This window comes from Gymnogyps californianus, unplaced genomic scaffold (assembly GCF_018139145.2).
Source record: "Gymnogyps californianus isolate 813 unplaced genomic scaffold, ASM1813914v2 HiC_scaffold_68, whole genome shotgun sequence".
Taxonomy (NCBI): Eukaryota; Metazoa; Chordata; class Aves; order Accipitriformes; family Cathartidae; genus Gymnogyps; species Gymnogyps californianus.
This window is the reverse complement of record NW_026114461.1, coordinates 68,707-91,636: the sequence shown is the minus strand read 5'-3', so window position 1 is coordinate 91,636 and position 22,930 is coordinate 68,707. Positions and strand designations below refer to the sequence as shown.

The following is a 22,930-nucleotide window of genomic DNA, read 5'->3' as shown; positions in this document are numbered from 1 at the left end:
CTTAATGTATAAGCCTTTACAATGTCCATTTAAAATGTTCGTTGAGTTCATTCAGTCCATGACTTTGGACTCCATCTATCGTAACAGTCTGTCTGGGCAGGAGGGATGGTGCAAAGTCCGCTCAGTCGGCAGAGCAGGATCGGGCTTCGGTGTGGTGCGGCGGGCGGGTGACATTGGGCGCAGCAGGAGGATGGTGTGTGGTGTTGGATTGTTGCATGCTGAAGTCAGTCCTGGTTCCATCACTACTGCGCTTCGCTCGGTTTTATCAAAGTTCATCCTTCATTAATTTGGGTGATTCTTCCTGTAATACCATTGATATAGCAACTATAGCAGTGACGACACACGGTGGCAGGGTTATTTAGCAATCAACATCATACCATTTAATCTATTGGCTGTTCTCACCTAAAACCAAATCCCCTTGAGGCACACATCGGACTTCCCCATCCTTCCGCATCACCCACCAAGTGCACCCAGGCCCTTGAGCAAAAGCGATCCCACGAATGGGTTTGCCTTTGCCTGAGGCAGGAGTGACCCAGACTGTTTTCCCTAGCATATTTTTCATGTGCGCCACAGGGACGTTATCCCCTTCTACAGCCCGTAAAAGTTCTGATTGGGCGGGGCCAGCCCGATTGGCAGATCCTCTAGTGTTGACTAACCAGGGGGCCTTTGCTAGATGTGTGTCCCAATGTCTGAAGGTCCCAGCCCCCATTGCTCTCAATGTAGTCTTTAACAACCCATTGTATCGCTCGATTTTCCCGGAGGCATGACAGGGGATGTGATATACCCACTCAGTGCCGTGCTCTTTGGCCCAGGTGTCTATGAGGTGGTTTCGGAAATGAGTCCCCTTGTCTGACTCGATCCTTTCTGGGGTGCCATGTCGCCATAAGACTTGCTTCTCAAGGCCCAGGATAGCGTTCCGGGCGGTGGCATGGGGCACGGGATATGTTCCCAGCCAGCCGGTGGTTGCTTGTCATATAGGACTCCATACAGCCGCCTTCCACCTCCGATGCTTTCCCACAATGCGACAGGACCCATCAGTGAACAGGGCATATTGCCTCTCACTTTCTGGCAGTTTATTATACAGTGGGGCCTCTTCAGCACGCGTCACCTCCTCCTCTGGCGATATTCCAACATCTTTGCCTTCTGGCCAGTCCGTGATCACTTCCAAAATTCCCGGGCGCCTGGGGTTTCCTGGTCGAGTTCGTTGTGTGATCAGTGCAACCCACTTACTCCAGGTGGCATCAGTTGCATGATGTGTAGAAGGGAACCTTCCCTTTGAACACCCAGCCCAGCACCGGCAGTCGGGGTGCTAACAGGAGCTGTGCTTCAGTACCAACCGCTTCCGAGGCAGCTCGAACTCCTTCATATGCTGCCAGTATCTCCTTTTCAGTTGGAGTATAGCGGGCCTCAGATCCCCGATATCCCCGACTCCAAAACCCTAGGGGTCGGCCTCGGGTCTCCCCGGGTGCTTTCTGCCAGAGACTCCAGGTAGGGCCATTCTCCCCGGCTGCGGTGTAGAGCACATTTTTCTCATCTGGTCCTGCCCGGACCGGCCCAAGGGCTACTGCATGAACTGTCTCCCGTTTAATCTGTTCAAAGGCTTGTTGTTGCTCAGGGCCCCATTTGAAATCGTTCCTCTTCCGGGTCACTTGATAGAGAGGGCTTACAATCAGACTGTAATTTGGAATGTGCATTCTCCAAAAACCCACAACCCCTAAGAAAGCTTGCGTTTCCTGTTTACTAGTCGGTGGAGACGTAGCTGCTATTTTGTTGATCACATCCATTGGGATGTGACGACGTCCATCTTGCCATTTCATTCCTAAAAACTGGATCTCCTGTGCGGGTCCCTTCACCTTACTCTGTTTTATGGCAAAACCGGCTTTCAGAAGGATTTGGATTATTTTCTCCCCTTTCTCAAAAATGTCTTCTGCTGTGTTGCCCCACACGATGATGTCATCAATGTACTGCAGGTGTTCCGGAGCTTCACCCTGTTCCAGTGCAGTCTGGATCAGTCCATGGCAAATGGTGGGGCTGTGTTTCCACCCCTGGGGCGGTCGATTCCAGGTGTACTGGACGCCCCTCCAAGCGAAAGCAAACTGCGGCCGGCACTCTGCTGCCAAAGGGATTGAGAAAAATGCATTAGCGATATCAGTTGTGGCGTACCACTTGGCTGCCTTTGACTCCAGTTCGTATTGAAGTTCCAGCATGCCTGGCACGGCCGCACTCAGCGGCGGCGTGACTTCATTCAGGCCACGATAGCCTACTGTTAGTCTCCGCTCTCCGTTAGACTTTCGCACTGGCCAAATGGGGCTGTTAAAGGGTGAGCGAGTCCTGCTGATCACCCCTTGGCTCTCCAGTCGACGAATCAGCGTATGGATGGGAATCAGGGAGTCTCGGCTGGTGCGATATTGCCGCCGGTGCACCGCTGTGGTAGCGATTGGCACCCGTTGTTCTTCGACCCTCAGCAACCCCACAACCGAAGGGTCCTCCGAGAGACCGGGCAAGGTGGACAACTGTTCAATTCCCTCCGTCTCCAAGGCAGCCATACCAAAGGCCCGCCGGTACCCCGTTGGGTCCTTGAAATACCCTCTCCGGAGATAACCTATGCCAAGGATGCATGGGGCCTCTGGGCCAGTCACAATGGGGTGTTTCTGCCACTCATTCCCAGTTAGGCTCACTTCAGCCTCCAATACAGTGAGCTGTTGGGATCCCCCTGTCACCCCAGAAATACAGATGGGTTCTGCCCCTTTATAGCTTGATGGCATTAGAGTACACTGTGCCCCGGTGTCCACTAGAGCCTTGTACTCCTGTGGGTCTGATGTGCCAGGCCATCGGATCCACACAGTCCAGTAAACCCGGTTGTCCCCTTCCTCCGCCTGGCTGGAGGCAGGGCCCCTCTAGTCCTGGTCGTAAGATTCTCCACTCACTCTTTGTAAAGACGGATTAGAATTCCTTCTCATAGGATCAGGAGTAAGATCAGCCCTTCCACTCTGTCTGCCACACTGCATACAGTGCTCACTGGAGCCTGAAGCAGCAATTTTCCTGGAAGAATCCTCATTTCTGGTTGTTTTTCCTCACAATTCACGTACCCGTGCATCTAGGACCGAGGTAGGTTTTCCATCCCACTTCCTCATATCCTCTCTGTGCTCATGCAGGTAAGACCACAGTGTCCTGGTTTCGGCTAGGACAGAGTTAATTTTCTTCCTAGTAGGTGGTACAGTGCTGTGTTTTGGATTTAGTAGGAAAAGAATGTTGATAACACCCTGATGTTTTCAGTTGTTGCTAAGTAGTGTTTATCCTAAGTCAAGGATTTCTCAGCTTCTCCTGCCCAGCCAGCAAGAAGGCTGGAGGGGCACAAGAAGCTGGGAGGGGACACCGCCAGGACAGCTGACCCAAACTGGCCAAAGGGCTGTTCCATACCATATGGCATCCTGCCCAGTATATAAACTGGGGGGAGTTAACTGGGAGGGGGGATCGCGGCTCGGGAACTAACTGGGCATCGGTCGGTGAGTGGTGAGCAATTGCATTGTGCACCACTTGCTTTGTATAGTTTAATTCTTTTAGTATTACTATTGTCATATTATTATTATTATCATTATCATTGTTTTTCATTTCTTTCTGTCCTATTAAACTGTCTTTATCTCAACTCACAAGGTTTTTTTTTCCCTGATTCTCTCCCCCATCCCAGGGGTGGGGGGGCAGTGAGCGAGCGGCTGCGTGGTGCTTAGCTGCCGGCTGGGGTTAAACCACGACACACAGGATACCCCGTGAGGTGTACCTTCTCTCTCCTCTCTCTTGAGCAGAGGGACGCTTATTCCTAATAGCTGAGATATTGGTCCGTGCAGGTGGGAGGCAGAACTTATCCTCAAATCGCTGGAACTCTTGGGACAGTTTCTCGGCTAGTATGTCTGGCAGTTTCTCCACAGCCGCGACGAGGGAGGAAGTGAGACTTTCTTCGTATTGCCGAAGTCGGCCAGCCAATTCATCTACTGTTGGTCCCTCTTCATCTTTCCAGTCCATTACTGCCAATGCATTGGCATAGGACGATGGTGCGCTCTGTGTAAACTTCCGCCACATGGGTCGTGCACATTGGACTTCATCTGGATCTGTGGGTAACTGCACATCGTCTGGGTCATAATAAACCATCTCCCGCACAGCTAATTCCCTCAGGTACTGGATACCTCTCTCCATGGTGGTCCACTTGCCTGGGTGACATACAACATCTTCCTTGAAGGGGTACCTTTCCCTCACACCTGACAGAAGTCACCTCCAGAGGCTGAGGGCTTGTGTCCCTTTTCCCAATCGCCTTGTCAATGCCCCCTTCCCTAGAAAGGGATCCCAGCTGCTTGGCTTCCTTACCCTCTAATTCCAAGCTACCGGCCCCGTTATCCCAGCATCGGAGCAACCAGGTGATGATGTGCTCGCCTGGACAACGGCTGAAATCTTTTCGCATATCTCGCAGCTCACTCGGGGATAGGGATCGAGTGATTATCTCCGGTTCTGCCTCTTCCTCCTGTTCTCGTGATGGCCCTGGTTCACCTTTATCCTTTGCTAAGCGAGCTGTCTTTTTTGAGTATTTCTTCTTCTGTATAGGGGCGACTGATACTGGCATGGGTAGGTTCTCTGGTTCAGCTGCAGTGCCCGTCACAGGCGTTGCAGTAACCGTAGTACCTGTTGCCGGGGCCGGAGAGGCTGCAGTGTCTGTCATGGGGGTCGAAGTGGCTGCAGTGTCTGTCACGGGGTTCGGAGTGGCTGCAGTGTCTGTTGCTGGGGTCGGAGTGGCTGCAGTGCCTGTCGCCAGGGCTGGAGGGGCTGCAGTGGCTGTCATCTTGTTGTCAGATCCAGAGACCTTCGCTTCCCCTTGAATAATGTTAAACAGAGCTCGGTAGGCATGAGCCAGGCCCCAGCACATTGCAGTGATTTGTGTCTCCCTGGAATTGTCGGGGTGACAGCATACTTTTTCCAAATGTTCTACTAGTTTTTCAGGATTCTGCACTTGTTCAAGGGTGAAGTTCCAAAACACTGGAGGTCCCCACCGTCCTAGGCATTTACTCATGCTACCCCACACACCCTGCCACTCATAACTCTGCAGCTTTGGGGCAGATCTCTTTGGGGCAGATCTCCTAAATAGTTGTTTAACCCTAAACAACGCCTGAACCACATTCAGGAACAAGCTAGTTCCTAGCAATAGAACCATGTTAGTTTCAACATTCCAAAGATATTCAAAATTTTCAAAATTCTCAAGCACTACTGTAATTAGCCTGGAGGAGGAGGGGAAGGTGAAGGAAGGTGTCTCCCCATAGACTGGCTCTCCGAGGAGAAAAGGTAAAGGGTGTAATTATTAACAGTTTCTGCTAGATAGCTCCCGAAGTACGGAGATAACGGCAATGCTGAGTACAAATACCGGATTAGTCCCACGACCCATAATTTTATCGTACCATAAACCAGTGTTACATAGTAAAGCAAAGCGAAAACCTTAATCCACCTCACCTTATGGGTGATAAGCAGCAGCACAGGGACTATATACGGCAAGTGAGGTGATACATAACACAACTCTAAGAACGAACGCCACAACTCTAAGAGCCAATAACCCAACATTGTGACTGGCGACCACTAAACTAATACAATACAACAAATAACAAATTCGTTTTAACACACTCTGGTCAGATCTGTTGTTATCTCAACCCTTTACACCCCACGTTGGGTGCCAAAAAGGCTGTCGTGGTTTAACCCCAGCCAGCAACTCAGCACCACGCAGCCGCTTCCCCCTCCCAGTGGGGTGAGGAGGAGGAAAGCAAAGGAAAAAAAAAAGTAAAACTCGTGGGTTGAGATAAGAACAGTTTAATAACTAAAGTAAAATATAATACTAACAAAAGTAATAATGAAATATTATAATAATAATAGTAATGAAAAGGAATATAACAAAAAAGGAGGGGGAGGAAGGGGAAAAAAAACCAAACAAACAAACAAAACCCCACCAGTGATGCACAATGCAATTGCTCACCACCCGCTGACCAATGCCCAGTTAGTTCCCGAGCCACGATCTGCGCCTCCCGGCCAACTCCCCCCAGTTTATATACTGGGCATGAGGTTCCATGGCATGGAATAGCCCTTTGGCTAGTTGGGGTCAGCTGCCCTGGCCATGCTCCCTCCCAGCTTCTTGCACACCTGCTTGCTGGCAGAGCATGGGAAACTGGAAAGTCCTTGGCTTGAGATAAGCGCTCCTTAGCAACAACTAAACCATCAGCGTGTTATCAACATCATTCTCACCCTAAATCCAAAACCCAGCACTGTACCAGCTACTAACAAGAAAGTTAACTCTGTCCCAGCCGAAACCAGGACACACACACTCACTCGCACACCCACACTCGCTCCAGTTGCTGGCACCACGGGCACACGGGCCCTCCAACCCATGGTCTGACTCCATTTGCTGTCACTCACACCCCCATACACACACATGCACACAGAATAGAGCCCCTCACCCAGGAAAGAGTTAGGAAGGAATTTAATAAGATAGGACAGACTGCGCTGATCAGGCGCAGAGCATAGCCAGACAAGTGCACTGACCAGCCAAACTATTTACATGTGACCGGCCCTTTTTACCCCCTTACCCCTCTATTTTCCCACTCTTGTTCCTCCCCAAATCACCTAAACCCCTCCTTTGTCCTGCCTTTGGTTCCTCCCCTAAACATCCCATAATAAGTCCTATGCATCCCATAATATGTTCCATACCCCTAGGTAGAGATCCTCCTTAGTCCAAAAGGTGATCCAGAGATCTGCTCCCAATGACTCACCTTGATGGGTGTCATGACTGGACAATGGGGCTGGTGGTTCTGCTGGGACAGCCCTGGGAGAGGCCTGGACAGGGTGTTCCTTCCTCAGGAGTCCTTGATTTGGGTTCCTGCCTGCCACTATGCTCCCCTGGGCTTGTGAAGATGGGCCTCTGATGGACTGATGGTTCCTGTGATGGGCCCGAGAGTAGCATAGCAGGGTATTATTTGGGGTCCCCCTCCTGCCATTGTCTTTCTGAGCTCCTTCATGGGTGTGCAGATGAGCTTTTATCACATAACCTAACAATCAGTACTAATTTTGGTGAAGAATATATTGAAATAGTAAAGACACGAGTGGACTGAGCTATGAAAAGAGAAGAAAAGTATTACATAAGATCTCTTTAGCAATTTTTAGACAAAGATGCTTTTTAATTTTTGGTTTCCAAAGCAGGCTGTTTTTGTCACCAGAATTTATTAAGCAGGCCATCAATTTCCATTCTTTACTCCTCATGCCTTGGATAGACCCCCATCTTTGGGTTTATTTGGTATGATCAGAGAAAAAAAAAGCTTCCACCTAAAGTGAAAGCCAAACAAGTAAGGTTATACTCCACTAAAATTTGGGAGAAACATTAATGATCCTGTTAAGAAGGTATACATGTTTATATACAAAAATAACATTAGACAGTGTCCTTTTAAAGAAGTTAAATATATAGACTGTTAGAATGATTACACAAACTTTAACCATTTCAAGAACTTTTTAACTTGCTTATTAAAATGGAAGTGTGATATTTAAATATCACTTAACATTTCTCAATGTATTCAACTTCTTTGGAACAGACTGAAAGGCAATGCACTTTACTTTTCATAAAAACATAAATACCAAAACAGTTCATAAGTAAACAATAAACAGTTCAAGTTACATTCACTTCATTTTAACAAGCATACCTGATGTTTAATCCTGTACCTGCAGTAGGGCAATGGAATGCTCCATCCTTCCCCTGCCACAGAGCATTAAGAGCCAAGTTACAATCCAGTTAGATAAATTACTTTTAAACACAAACAAAACCTTTAACCTAATGCTACATCAAAAAAGTTTCAGGCATGAATATAAAACCTTACATTTTGGCATATCATATGCATCTGTCAGAACCATATAAAAAATATAATATATTTCAATCACAATACATGTGCAAACATGCCCTGAAAAAATTAAAAAAAAAAATGGTAGCTTTGGTTAAACTACTAAATTATGTATTTTTTAAAAATAGGAATAAAGTAGGCAAAAACAAGGAGAATTTTTACAGTTCATCTATATCAATTTGCCTGTTCTTTACTAATGCATACTGCTTTTGCTTGTATCAGTACTTTCACAAGCCATTTGTTTTTTCAACAGGGAATAAATCACACAAAATGCACTGTCACTAAAAAGCGACTCTAGAATTTGCAATATGAAGTGCTATTCTTGCAATGGATCTCATGGCACAAGGAGAAACTTGGTGACAAACTCCAGCTTGTGAAATGTAGTTGGAAGCTAAACGATACAGCCTTTCTGCTCCAAATGTGTTAAAATGCCCAAGAAGTACCTTCTCCACAAGACCTCTGTCCACTAATTCTATGAGGTGCTGACAGGTTGTAACATAGCCACTTATTCTGCAATGGGGAAGCCAGTCAATCACAGTCCATTGTACAAATCTCCACTGAAAGAAATCTTCCGCTCTCTGTCATATAAGCAAATATTTCCTCTTAAAAGACCAGGCATGCTCATGACAGTAAGCTGTCAGTCTCCAAGGCTGGTCACATCCCCTGCAAACACATATGTTAAAGAAAACATACATATGCATTTATTGTGCATATTAAACACCATAAAAAAGTATGAACTAGCCAGATGCTGAGAGTTTATGCATACTATATATCCACAAGAATGGGAGCAGGGCCTTTTTTTCTTGCCAAGTTGTAAAGAGGCATCTGAAAAATACATTTGACAATGGTATTTTCCAATAATAATAATAGATAAGATGGGCTTGGGCTGTATGAATTGAACCTATTCTCACTCTACTGAATTAAATAATTGAAAAAGAAATGTGACAGAGAAAATAAAACAAGAACCAAATAGGACACATCTAAGTTGCTTCTCCTTTGTTTACAAAGTATTTCAGCTTATTAAATTTTACTCTCTTTTAATTCACCTAGAATTCCACCACAGTTACTTTTGAAATGCAAAATGACAGCACATAAATTGCTGGAGGAGAGGCAAGACTGGCTTCCAAACACTTTTTTCACCTTATTGATTCAGATATATGAAAACAGAATGTTCTTAACTTTAGGTTATTTGTTTCACTAGCTTAAATGTGAATGTTTTTTCCTGTACTAGCCACAGAACTGGTACTTTGAGTAGAAAGTCAGTCTAGGGATGGAGAATACGCCAAGTCAGTCTGCTGTTAATTGGAAGTTGTAATGCCAGCTCTATTATAAATGTACAAAGCCAATTAATTTACAGGTAGTAAATATATAAACTTAAGGGCTGACAGTGTAGGTAAGGATGACCAACATATGAGCAACTGTCTCACAAGCAACTGCTTAATAACTATATTGAAAGGTTCTAAAAGAAATAACAGCCAGTACCATAAACATCATGAGATGAGGATCTGCAGCTAGTGAAACAGTCATAAGAGGAGAACAATGCTTAAAACTAAAATATGCATTTCAAGTTCCAAGGAGAACACAAAAAAAATTATTAACTTCTACTATATTAGAAATCCAGAAGTTACGGATCTGTCTTACAGAAGAGACAGGTACAACATTCAACCCTCGAGACTCAGTAAGCCTAAAGATATTTAACTCTTGAAAGACAAACCTTTCATGATAGGATCTGACACGCTTTGGGACTCAACTGAAAAGTACTACCTCACGTTCCCTGTGTGATTTAAACCACTATGCTTGGATTGGGAGCATAAGGGAGGGCATAAACAGCTTAAGGTGCTATGGCTAGGGCTGCTGGAGATCATCCACTTGCCTTACTTTGCAAAATGCTAGAACAGATTTTGGAAGTCACTGAAGGGCTAGCATTTGACCATACTGTACCTAACATGGAAACTGACCCCTGCATTTGCAGTAGCAGTTAATTTGAAAATTATTAGAGGGAATTTTTATCCAAATTCTCTTTTGAGGAAATGCTGAGAAGCCTTGTTAGTAGAACAGAACAGCCTTGACTATTGAGAAAATTATGCAGAAAATGCCTGAAGAAGTGAACAACATAATAGCAGAGATGTGGAAGTTATTGGAGCAAAGTGTTCCAATGGGTTTTTAATTGCTCCAGGCACTGAGTACAAAGAAACAGAGTATGACATCCAAAATTTAAAGGAAAAATGTACAGAATTCAAAAATAAGCATTGGAACAGCTGAAGGAAACTGCAAGTCCCAAGATACAAATGACTAGAAAAAACAATAAATGGTAAGGTAGAATACAAGTAAATGCAATTTTAGCTGGAATAGCCAAAATGAAAGGTGCTTGAAAGATCCTGTAAGATTATTGTAATACAAGATAAGATAATACAAGATAAGATAATACAATAATAAGATTATTGTAATACTAATCTCAATAAATGAAGCAGGCAATGTACAAGTAAAAGCTACAGCTTGGAACTGCAACAGAATATTAACTGGCCACATTCTGTATTTTGAATATTACTGGATATACTTATCCAGCAGCAATTATACATGCATCGATATGACATGTCACATCCACACAAAATATCCCAATGAATGCTATGTTAGAAACTTCGATGTCACTTTGACAGTGAGCATGCTTGATCTTTAACAATAGATTATTTTTTCTACTTCCTCCCTTTAAACTTTTGTTCATTAACTATAGTTAAATGGAACATCAGAATCTTCTCAGAAGTCTTCAATAAGCTCAGAGTTCTGCTTTTTCAAGCACCTATGCAGGATGATGGCCTAGTATAGCAAAGAAGAGACTTTCATCTAAAAGTCAGCTGCAAAAGGTGTCAATTGTCTGTCAGAGAGCTACCCTTTAACTTCTCCTGCTTCATGAGATTCTACGGTTAGCTTATTTTTCACCAAAATAACCCAGTCATTTTTATCTATGAAATCAAACTGAAAAATTGATCAGAAATTTATATCTGTAACAAGCCATTTCTGTAAATGTTACATTTATGTAATTTTTTCTGCAAAACAAAATCCATATGCTTTCCAATATGTTTCAATAAATTGCTTTATTCTTTATATTGTTATACCTTGATGATTTATAAATAATAAGGGTCACCAGATGCCAAACTTCATTGACATGATGACCAACTGTTAGAAGCCTGAGGCTAAACCTTGGGTTCTCAATTAGTCATTAAATGCTAACTCTTTGTTCCTTTCCTTACCACTGAGTAATTCTCATTCTAGGGAATAATCCTGCATTAACAGGCAAACAGATTAGGTAAACACAGGGTATTTTTTATACATAAACCAGAGTTCCTGTCAATACTTTCAGAATTGGTAGAACCAAGAGTTTACTATACATTTTTTTGTTCCATATTGAGGACTCTGGATATCTTGTAGACTCTGCAAAAGGGGGCTAAAGACTGTACAAAACTAAAAAATATCAGTGTTGCCATGAAAAGGCTGAAATCAAAGACTCAATAGTCTAGGGACTATTAAGTAGGTATTCTTTATTGCAGCGCTGGACACACAGGGGATATCTCCTCCTATTGTGGGTGTGTCCGGTCAGGTTAATTGCATAGTTTATATACAAGCTTATACATACATATTCATCAAATTTCCAGGAACTCATTATACATATTCACCAGATTTCCGGGAACTCATTATCATATGCAAATGTCTCTTGCCCATGTCTGTTTATGTCTCCGGGTGGTCGTCAGGGGTCTCTGGATGAAGGAGATACTCTTCCTCACTGTGTCTGCTGGCTGACCTCTGCTTTTGCACATACTCAGTTCTGGGATCATGTATATCATGTCCTTCAAGGGTAGTCTGTTTTGGTTGAGGCGCTTGTTTTGAAATTTCTTTATCGTTATGGTTTCGCGCAACTGTTTTCTCTAAGGTCGAACTGTCCTAGTGACATTCTTTAGGAGCCTCTTATCTTAGAGCCTTCCTGACTTCCCCAAAACAGTAAAAATCCAATTTGGTTTAGTTACAACAATTCTAGTAAGTGGAAAATTCCACATTTACAGGCATCAATCCCTCCTTTTCTTTTGAGGATTCGTAGCTAGAAAGCTATGAATCCTCACTACAATATCTTGTTGTTATGTCTTAATGATCATTACACTTATATACAAAACCATGGTAAAATGCCTGTAAAGTGGTATATATTGTATCATGCAACAGGTTACAATAATTAGTTAGTTATAGTATTGAATTGTCATGTATTACTCTCAAATTTCTTCAGACCTAGAGAAGGTATCCTTAATTATTTCATGTTTACTAAATTTATAATAGTTCATCCTTTTCAAGGGTCCGAGTGAAATATTTTCCTGTTTCCACTTGATGTCTAACTTTGTTTCTTTTCCAATCACTGTACGTCTCAGCTGAATTCCAGCAACACCAAAGAAAACATTTGAGAAATATACAAACAAATATTCCTAAAACCATCAGAGCAATCAATCCAACGAATAATTGTTTCAACCATCCTAAATTGGGAAGCCAAGAGGTTAATTTATCGCAAAAATCTCGAAACCCCAAAGAAGTATCATCCAAAGATATCTCATGGAATACTTGTGTTTTCTCCCAGAGTGTACTCAAATCTGCTTCTATCATCTGATTATTTTTATTGATATATGCACAGCAACTGGTATTAATAATCATACATACCCCTCCTTCCTTGGCAGTCAATAAATCTAATGCCATTCGATTTTGTAACATGACTTTATTAAGGGATGATACTTCTGTCTGTAAATTTTTCATAATATCTGTTGTTAGATTTTCCGTCTTCTCTAAAACTGCAGAAATATTTACTATGGCCTTTTCTAGCTCACTTACTCCCAGCCACGGTAAGAACCATCTGACAAAGCTATGAAATTTTGTTCCTCTAATTACAAGTGGGTTATCTTCTCGTTTAGCACGTTTCCATGATGTTCTCAGTATGCCTCTAGGTATTTGGGACTGGTTATATATTCGGTCCTGACTAACTAGATGACCTATGGTACACATTCCCTTCCATCCTGCAGGGAGTCGTTTTCTGCTAACACCGTCGCCACATAGCCACCAATACCCATCGGGTAGTTTACAGGGCCCGTCAGTGGCCGTAAGGTTAGCTCCATAAAATGATCCGTGGTTTACCCAGCCAGTTGATACATTCCTAAAATAATCCCAGTTTGAGAAGCTATAGGTTTCTAATTGGGTTCTATTACAAAAATCAATACATGTCACATTTATCCCTATCAAATCCCAGGTCCCCACTTCTACCGTGGTTTTATCGATTGTCGTGGTTTAACCCCAGTCAGCAACTCAGCACCACGCAGCCGTTTCCCCCTCCCCCTCCCAGTGGGGTGAGGAGGAGGAAAGCAAAGGAAAAAAAGTAAAACTCTTGGGTTGAGATAAGAACAGTTTAATAACTAAACTAAAATATAATACTAACAATAGTAATAATGAAATATAATAATAATAGTAATGAAAAGGAATATAACAAAAAAAGGAGGGGGGGGGGGAAGGAAAAAAAACCAGTGATGCACAATGCAATTGCTCACCACCCGCTGACCAATGCTCAGTTAGTTCCCAAACCGCGATCCGCGCCGCCCGGCCAGCTCCCCCCAGTTTATATACTGGGCATGAGGTTCCATGGCATGGAATAGCCCTTTGGCTAGTTGGGGTCAGCTGCCCTGGCCATGCTCCCTCCCAGCTTCTTGCACACCTGCTTGCTGGCAGAGCATGGGAGACTGGAAAGTCCTTGGCTTAAGATAAGCGCTCCTTAGCAACAACTAAAACATCAGCGTGTTATCAACATCATTCTCACCCTAAATCCAAAACCCAGCACTGTACCAGCTACTAAAAAGAAAGTTAACTCTGTCCCAGCCGAAACCAGGACATTGATTCAATAATCATTCCACCCATCTCTGCAGGTACAATTTTTGTGTGTGTAGTGGGGGGGTGGCACGAACAAGTGTTGGATCTTGCCTTCCATAGGCAACTATTATTGCTAACCAGAATCTGGGTGTTATTATCTAATATTTGTAAGTCAAATCTCGATCCAGTCTCATAACTTGAATTATCGTAGTCGCAGTATCCCCCATCTGGTCTTTTCCAAAACTCAGGCCAAGTATTATTGTCGCAATTCCAATGAGTGGACCCTACCCCGTACAAAGGGAGTCTCATGTTACCTTTCCGTAAGGCAGTACAAATCCAACAATCTTTAACTCCTGTAGCATTCATTATCATCTGAATTGTATTATAATATAAGTTCTCGTTCCAAGCGCAAGTGTTCAAGCTCAACAGAGTTACCGCTGCAAACGTAGTTTCAAATCGCCAGACTTTTCGACGATCCATCCTGACTTAGGAGCCTTCTTTACTCGAGAATAATGGATCCAGGCCAGTTGCTCTTGAATCTTAATCGCAGTGAAAGTGGTCAGCAACACCTGGTAAGGTCCACTCCACTTCTCTCCCAGTGGATCACCTGAAAAATTCTTAACATAAACCCAATCTCCAGGGCTAAATGGGTGGATCAGATGATCTAACCCTTTAGCCCTGGCTCCCAAAACATCTTTACTAATTCTTTCTAATTGTTTTCCTAAGGATATAACATAATTTTGTAAATAATGATTTCCCAACTGGTTCAAATCTTCCCCTTGATATTTAGCCAGATATGGTCTTCCATATAGTATCTCAAAAGGGCTCAAATTTTCTTTGGCCCTAGGTTTCACACGTATTCGAAGTAGTGCAATAGGCAGTGCTTGATACCAATATAAGTTACCTTCCTGACATATTTTCGCTATCTGTTGTTTTATTATGTGGTTCATTTTTTCTACTTGCCCACTGGCTTGTGGTCTGTAGGGTGTATGTAATTGCCAATCGATTCCTAATAGTTTGCTGACCTGTTGCACTACTTCTGCACAAAAATGTGTACCCGTCTGATGAAATGACTGTTGGTACCCCAAATCGAGGTATTATTTCATTTAATAATACCTTAGTTACCTCTCTTGCTTTGTTAGTCCTACAAGAAAATGCTTCTGGCCATCCTGAAAAGGTGTCTGTAAGTACCAATAAATACCTGTACCCTCCTTTTCTTGGAAGTTCAGAGAAATCAATTTGCCAATGGTCTCCCGGTACACTCCCTTTCCCAATACTTCCTAATTGTACCCAGTTACTTGTATTGGGGTTATTTTTTAAACATATTTCACATTGCTGGGTCACCTGCCGGACTGTAGTATACAAATTTTTCCCTATTAACTTCTGATTTAAAAATTTATACAGGGAGTCTGCTCCCCAATGTGTCCTATTGTGTTCTTCTCTAACTACTCCCCGTATTTGTTTGGCAGGAATTATTATTCTGCCATCACTCGAGTGGGCCCATCCTCTGGAGGGAACCTGCCCTCCTATCTCCTCTATTAGTTCTTTATCAGCCTTAGAATATTCAATGTTTTCTTGGTCATCTAGATTCCTACTTCTATTATCTGGAATTAAGGTTAAAATCTTTTGCATTCTTTCTGCTGCCTGTTTAGCCTCATAGTCGGCCAACCTATTACCTTTTTCCTGGTCAGTGTTACCCTTCAGGTGTCCTTGGCAGTGCATGATGGCAACTTTGGCTGGTAATTGGACTGCTTCTAACAGACGAAGGATTTCCTCAGCATACTTAATCTGTTTCTTTTGTGCAGTTAATAGTCCTCGTTCCTTCCAAATTATTCCATGAGCGTGGACAACTCCAAAAGCATATTTGGAATCCGTCCATATATTTATCTTTTTCCCTTTTGCTAACTCCAGGGCCCTAGTCAGGGTAATAATTTCGGCCTTTTGAGCTGATGTTCCAGCAGGTAGTGATTGAGATTCAATTACTTTGTTTACTGTTGTCACCACGTATCCGGCCTTTCGAATACCTTGTCAGATGAAGCTACTTCCATCCGTGAATCAGGAGTCCTGTGCATTTTCCAGGGGTTCTTCTTTCAAATCTGGTCTGCTGGAGTACACAGTCTCTATGGTTTCTAAGCAATCATGTGTCAACGGTTCAGAAGTCACCCCACTGAGAAAAGAAGCTGGGTTCATAACATTAGTTACTTCAATATTAACATCATCTGGTTCAATCAGAATAGCCTGGTATTGCAGAAATCGGGACGGGGAAAGCCAATGATTCCCTTTCTGTTCCAGTACAGCTGATACTGTGTGTGAAACCAGCACTGTGATCTTTTGGCCCAAGGTAAATTTTCGGGCTTCCTGAATATTCAAGACCACAGCCGCCACAGCTCGCAGACATCCTGGCCATCCTTTGCTTACTTCGTCGAGCTGTTTAGAAAAATAGGCCACAGCTCTTTTGTAGGGTCCTAGTTGTTGAGCCAGGACTCCCAGAGCTATACCTTGTCTTTCATGGGAGAACAACCAGAAAGGTTTAGTAACATCAGGTAGACCTAGGGCCGGGGCCTTCATTAGTTCTTTCTTAAGTGTCTCAAATGCATTTTGAGCTTCTTTAGACCAAATCAGTCGAGTGGGGTTATTTTTCAAAAGCTCATACAAAGGTTTTACTATTATTCTGTAATTATAAATCCATAACCAGCACCAACCTGTCATTCCCAGAAAAGTCCTGAGTTCTTTTACCGTCTGAGGGAGGGGAGTCCTGCAGATGGCCTCTTTTCGTTCTGTTCCTAATTCTCTTTGTCCTCCAGATAGTTCGAATCCAAGGTAGGTTACCCGTTGCCGCACCATCTGAGCTTTCTGTTGAGAGACTCGATACCCATTTAGTCCCAAAAAGTTCAACAAGCTGATAGTCCACTGTATACAATCAGGTTTTGTCTCAGTTGCTATTAATAAGTCATCCACATACTGTAAAAGGATTCCATCTCCGGAGGGAGGATCCCATGTTTCAAGTTCTCGTGCTAATTGATTTCCAAAGATTGTTGGACTATTCTTAAAACCTTGGGGTAACACTGTCCAGGTAAGCTGGGTTTTCCTACCAGTGGTAGGACTTTCCCATTCAAATGCAAATAAATTTTGACTTTCTTTGGCTAAAGGCAAACAGAAGAATGCATCTTTCAAATCTAATACCGTAAACCATACTTGATTATCTCGTAATTTACTAAGTATAAGGATTGGCTACTACAGGATGTAGGTCTTTAACAATTTTATTAACTTCTCTTAAGTCTTGTACTACCCGATAAATTCCATCCGGCTTTTTCACCGGTAATATGGGGGTATTATATTCTAATTCACATTCCACTAATAGTCCATGCTGTAAAAAGTTATTAATTGGTCCTTCTATTCCTTTCCGATCTTCTAACCTCAAGGGATATTGCCTTTGTCGCACTGAGCTTACCCCTTCTTTAAGTTCTACTACTATGGGAATGGCATGCTTTGCTCTTCCTGGGATTCCTGTAGCCCATACTCCTGGATATACCTGATTAGTAATCTCTTCCCTTTCTGGTGTAGATGTGGCTGACCATTCAGGGTCCATTAGGGCTAAACTTAGAATTTCAATCAATTGGTTTTCTTTCACCTTTAATTCCATGATTCCTTGTTTAAAAACTATTTCTGCTTCCAATCGTTCCAATAGGTCTCTACCCAACAGTGGTTTTGGGGAATTTGGTAAGTATAAAAATCGATGTATACCAACCTGTTTTCCTAATTTAAAATTGAGGGGGTTTAGAAAGAACGCCTTTTCCTGTTGGCCAGTAGCTCCCACTACAGTCACAAAGTCTTTACTCACAGGTACCAATTCTTGATTCAAAACAGAGAAAGAGGCTCCCGTGTCTACTAAGAATTCTACTTCTCTCTCCTGTCTCCCTAGCCTTATCTTAACCAGTGGATCCGCTAGGGTAGATTCCCCAGGTCCTCGTCAATTAGCCCCTGCTTCAGCTATCAAGGTTTGCGAGGTTCCTTTAAGTTTTGGACATTCATTCTTCCAATGTCCTTCCTCTCGACAATACACACATTGATTTTTTCTCACTACATTCCCCAGTCCTCTTCCTCATCCTCTAAATCCTCTTTTATGTATCATTCCTCTCTGTTCCAGAGCTACCACCGTAGCTGTTGCCATTACTTTTGTCAATTTTTCCCTATCCACATCCTCCCGATTCCTAAAAACTCTCCATGCCTCCTCAAGCAATTTCTCTAAGTTTCTTATTTCTGGTTCTTTTAGTTTCTGTAACTTCTTTCTTATATCCGTAGATGATTGTCCCAAAAATAAAGAGACAAGCTGTTGCTGTCCCACATCTGAGGAGGGATCTAGGGTAGTATATTTTCTCATAGCATTTCTTAATTGATCCAAAAATTCAGTAGGGGTCTCTCTTTGCCCCTGCTTGATAGCATATAATGCTGAACAATTTACAGCTTTTGGAATCGCATTCTCTAATCCCAGTTTTATCCATTCTCGATATCTTCTTAATAATCTATATTCACACCCGTCATTGGGGTCCCAATGTGGGTCGGACAGGGGAATGTAATCATCCACATTCCCTTGTAAGGTTCCCCCAGTAATTTGGGCCTGCACATGAGTTCGTGCAGTTTTTAATACTAATTGCTTTTCTGTTTCCGTCATTTCCCCTAGAATCAAATCTACATCTGTCCAATCGGGATCCTGGTTCTTTACTATTAATTCAAATCGTTTTGCCACCCTAGAGGGGTCATCTCAGTATCCCTTAGCTACCTCTTTCCAAGCATCTAAATCGGCAGTGGAGAAGGGAACTTTTACTCTAGCTGGGCCTCCCACCCCCATTACCTCCCGCAATGGGGCCAGGAGTTGAGGAGCTTTCTGAGTCTTACTCCAAGTCCGTGCAGTAACCGGAGTAAAATTACTTGCCGCTCCTTCCTCCTCACTACTATTATCTGTTTCGGATGGTAATGGTGGAAGTGGAGGAGGCAGGTTCTGTAATGAAGGGGGTAATCCCAAGTCTTCAGGCTGATCCTCTACCTCCTCTCTTTTCTTTCTGGGGTCTTTCACTTTTAAACACCTCTGTCCAATACTACACGCTGAGCAGCACCTCCTCATTTTCCCTTGTTCCTTTTCCTCACTTCTCTTTTCCTTTTCTAAGGATAAAACTAGGGGATCTTGTGGTGGGATATTAATACCACAATCCTTCTGCCACTCTGGATGATTCCGCAAAGTGAAAAACATATCTGCGTATATAGCCTCATCCCATTTTCCTTCTCTCCGTAAAAACAACATTAACTATAATATAGTATTATAATTCAAAGATCCGTTGAAGGGCCATTTTTCATCATCTTCTAGTTTATACAGGGGCCACCACTGGTTACAATATTTGATCAATGTTTTCTTATTCACACTCCCACTTGGTGGTCCCCCTATATCTTTCCAATGTGCTAGGATGCATCATAGGGGGCTTTTCCTTACAATACCACCGCTTTGCTGTCCCCCCATTCTACCTTACTGATTCTGTACTTCCGTTATTTTGTCCCACTCCAACCACGTTCCACAAATGTCACAATTAATATCCCATCCAAATTTTACCCACAAATTCTAATCACAAATAAAACAATTCACAAGAAGAAAAAATTCACATTCATTTTCATGGTGAAATGCACAGTTCTCCAGGTTTTTCACACTCACTTTGCAACCGTACCGTACCTCAATCACTCATTCACTCACCAATCACATCAGAGTTAACTCAGCTCAGCTCATTCATACTCAATTGCCAATTTTACAATGCCTGATGGGTATGTTCAAATTCAATATCAATAAGCCAATATCCGAGTTCAGTACCAATAAATCCGTATTGCCAAAAGTACAAAACTTATGCGGGTTACATAAGTGTACCAATACCGAAAGTACGTTATTGCAAAAGTACAAAGCTTAACCCGTGCCTGTACCAACGTACCAAAATACCAAATGTATACCCTCAGGCACTAGTAGCCTGGTATACGGCGCTCAGCGTAGGACATCTCCTATGACTTATGAGAACCTTCCAAATGACCGGTCCCAAATTCCAAAACAGAAAACCAAAAGATTTAAAGAATACCTTTACTCCTTTAGATGTTAGATGGTCCTTGTCTGCTCCCGCAGTGATCCGATTGAGGCGAGGAGTCCCTCCGGGAAATCCCGGGGGTACCCTAGGGAGTCCTGTTCTCAGCAGGTCCTGCAGCCGAGCAGAGCAGGTCCCATCTGGGTCGCCAGAACTGTTGCCGTGAAAGGCTGAAATCAAAGACTCAATAGTCTAGGGACTATTAAGTAGGTATTCTTTATTGCAGCGCTGGACACACAGGGGATATCTCCTCCTATTGTGGGTGTGTCCGGTCAGGTTAATTGCATAGTTTATATACAAGCTTATACATACATATTCATCAAATTTCCAGGAACTCATTATACATATTCACCAGATTTCCGGGAACTCATTATCATATGCAAATGTCTCTTGCCCATGTCTGTTTATGTCTCCGGGTGGTCGTCAGGGGTCTCTGGATGAAGGAGATACTCTTCCTCACTGTGTCTGCTGGCTGACCTCTGCTTTTGCACATACTCAGTTCTGGGATCATGTATATCATGTCCTTCAAGGGTAGTCTGTTTTGGTTGAGGCGCTTGTTTTGAAATTTCTTTATCGTTATGGTTTCGCGCAACTGTTTTCTCTAAGGTCGAACTGTCCTAGTGACATTCTTTAGGAGCCTCTTATCTTAGAGCCTTCCTGACTTCCCCAAAACAGTAAAAATCCAATTTGGTTTAGTTACAACAATTCTAGTAAGTGGAAAATTCCACATTTACAGGTATCAATGTAAACTAATTTGCTTCCTATTCTCATTCCCAATAGAAGAAAAAAACCAGTAAACATCTCCTATTATCTACGTATCAATGTAATTATATCTTTAAGTGTCTTGAGCTCTGCTATTTATTTGTGTACCTTGTCATGCTTTGCCCAAATTACCGATAACTGACAGACAGATTTCTCCTTAGATGTTGATTCTATTTTCTCTTAGTGGAAAGGCTTCTCATAACAGACACGACAAACTAGGAAAGGATGCTATTCCTGACAATGCTATCAACTGTTTGTCTATTTTCCCTGGGAGATAAGGTTACCGAATTGTTATTATTGTTACTGCTATTATTATTATTTTTAAAACTGGCATGACCAAAGAGAAGCATTATGATGGAGGAGGGGGGAGAAAAATCAGGAAGAAGAAATGGCTTTTTTTTTTTTAGCCATGACTATTTAGTGTTATTTCCTTTGATACAGAATGCATTTTTTCTTCACTATTTAGTACCAAGAACTATTTACTATCGCTCCAGGTGGATACAAAACACTACCAAACCAGACCTGCTCACAGATTTACCTTGCCTTTAGCATTCCTATACCCTCTTTACACAGCTGCAGGACATAAAAAAAACGTGGGCCGTGAATTTCTGCCCCTTGCTTGAGACATACCCGCTGCGTAGAGCCCTGCCATGACCGTACACCCTAGGACTCGCCTCACACGAACCGGATTTTTACAGTGTGACACTATATACACCACATCATAGACTTTTTTTTTTTAAGAACCGCACACAAATACACTCCCGCTCCATGAAAGGATGTGGTAATTAACGTATATACTTCGTGCACCCGAGTACAGCCGACAGGCCCTGGTCCCTCATTCCCGCCAGGGACGCGGGGAAAGCCGCCCCCCCCGCGCCCCCCGGCGCCGCGGCGCAGCCATGTGGCCTTACCCTTCTGGAGGATGGGGGTTGACCACATTGGCGGCACAGCGGAACTGGTGGGCCCAACAGCCAGGTGACGGCCTCGTAGTTGTCCCCGTGGAGCAGTGTCCCCGCTTCAGCGCTGTGCACCGCCACCTCCTCGAAATGGTGTAGCCCTCCCGAGTGGTCGAAGTGCACGTGGGTGGTGGCAGCCTCAGGCCCCAGCAGCCCGACCGCGCGGAGGTAGTCGGGGGGCTGCGCAGCCCCAGCCCCATGTCGATCACCACGTCGTGTTGCGAGCCGCACAACAGCCAGATGTTGGGTCGGTTGCCCGACTCGTAGAAGCGCTCCTGGATCCAGTAGAGGCCGCCGCCCAGAGATTTGCGCGGAAGTCAGTCCAGCGCCAACATCCCATGCCATGCTGTGCTGTGCCGCAGCATCTCCCGCTGCCCGCTCCCGCTGGCAGCGCCTTGGCACAGGGCGGGTGGAGCCTGTGCACTGAGAGCGGCGCTGACGGTGCTGGCCCGTCCCATTGCGGCAACCACGGGTGACTGATTTGTCCTTTCATCTGTCACCGTCCGTTTATAATGTCAGTAGACAAAAAACAATTTTAATCCACAATGCTTGAAAAAATAATGAATTTCTATAAACCTGCTCAATTGGAATACAGGTAGTTTTTGTACTGGGTCAGGCTGTATGATCTGTATTTAGTAGTGGTCTCAGGCCTCTCTCCCCCTCCCCTCCTCTTCCCCGCCCCCCTGCTTCCCCCTTCTCTCCCCCCCTCTCTGTTAGAGGAAAATATATCATGCTGGATGCAACAGCCCAAGAGAGGTGAGGCTGCTGCTGCTCCATGTCCCCAGGTCCAACCAGTAGTGAGGCTGAAGATGTATTCCCAACAGGCGTGCTCACACAGAGCACACACACACGTGTGTATATATATATACACACACAGCCAGCCACGCAGATCACAGACACTCAGAGCATTCATACAAACACAGACAGCACTAACGTCCTCATCCTGCTCTCCTCTCTGGCTGAGCAGGATGGAGGTCCACTAGTGAGAATATATATATACATATGTACAAGGTGAATCTCTCCAGCAGCTGGTCTCAGGCACTCAGTCTGCTCAGTAGCTGGCCCTTGGATCCCAATCTCTCCAGTTGCTGGCACCTGGGCATACGAGCCCCTGAAGCTGCAGCCCTACTGTTGTCCCAAAACTCAGGATTCTTTCACCCGGTGTGCAAAAAAGCCGGTTAACACGCAGAGTCGCGATATCTATTTCATGTCTGCGCAGAGATGGGTGCTAGGTGGTAACTCCACAAAGCTAGCACAGCCGGTTAACACACGGTAAAGCATTTTATACCTTTCAAGCAACAGTTAT

At 43.8% G+C, this 22,930-nt stretch overlaps 1 protein-coding gene and 1 pseudogene across 1 annotated transcript in view; both read right to left on the bottom strand.

Moving 5' to 3' along the window:
* The window catches only part of LOC127029093 (phospholipid-transporting ATPase FetA-like), a 44,963-nt gene extending 38,154 nt beyond the window's left edge, over positions 1–6,809 (bottom strand). Inside the window, exon 1 of the mRNA XM_050914733.1 lies at positions 6,795–6,809. Coding sequence (XP_050770690.1) covers positions 6,795–6,809 — 15 coding nt within the window. The remainder of the gene's footprint in view (positions 1–6,794) is intronic.
* Positions 6,810–8,191: 1,382 nt separating this feature from the next.
* LOC127029090 (acyl-coenzyme A thioesterase MBLAC2-like) lies at positions 8,192–21,941 on the bottom strand (annotated as a pseudogene).
* Positions 21,942–22,930: the final 989 nt, after the last annotated feature.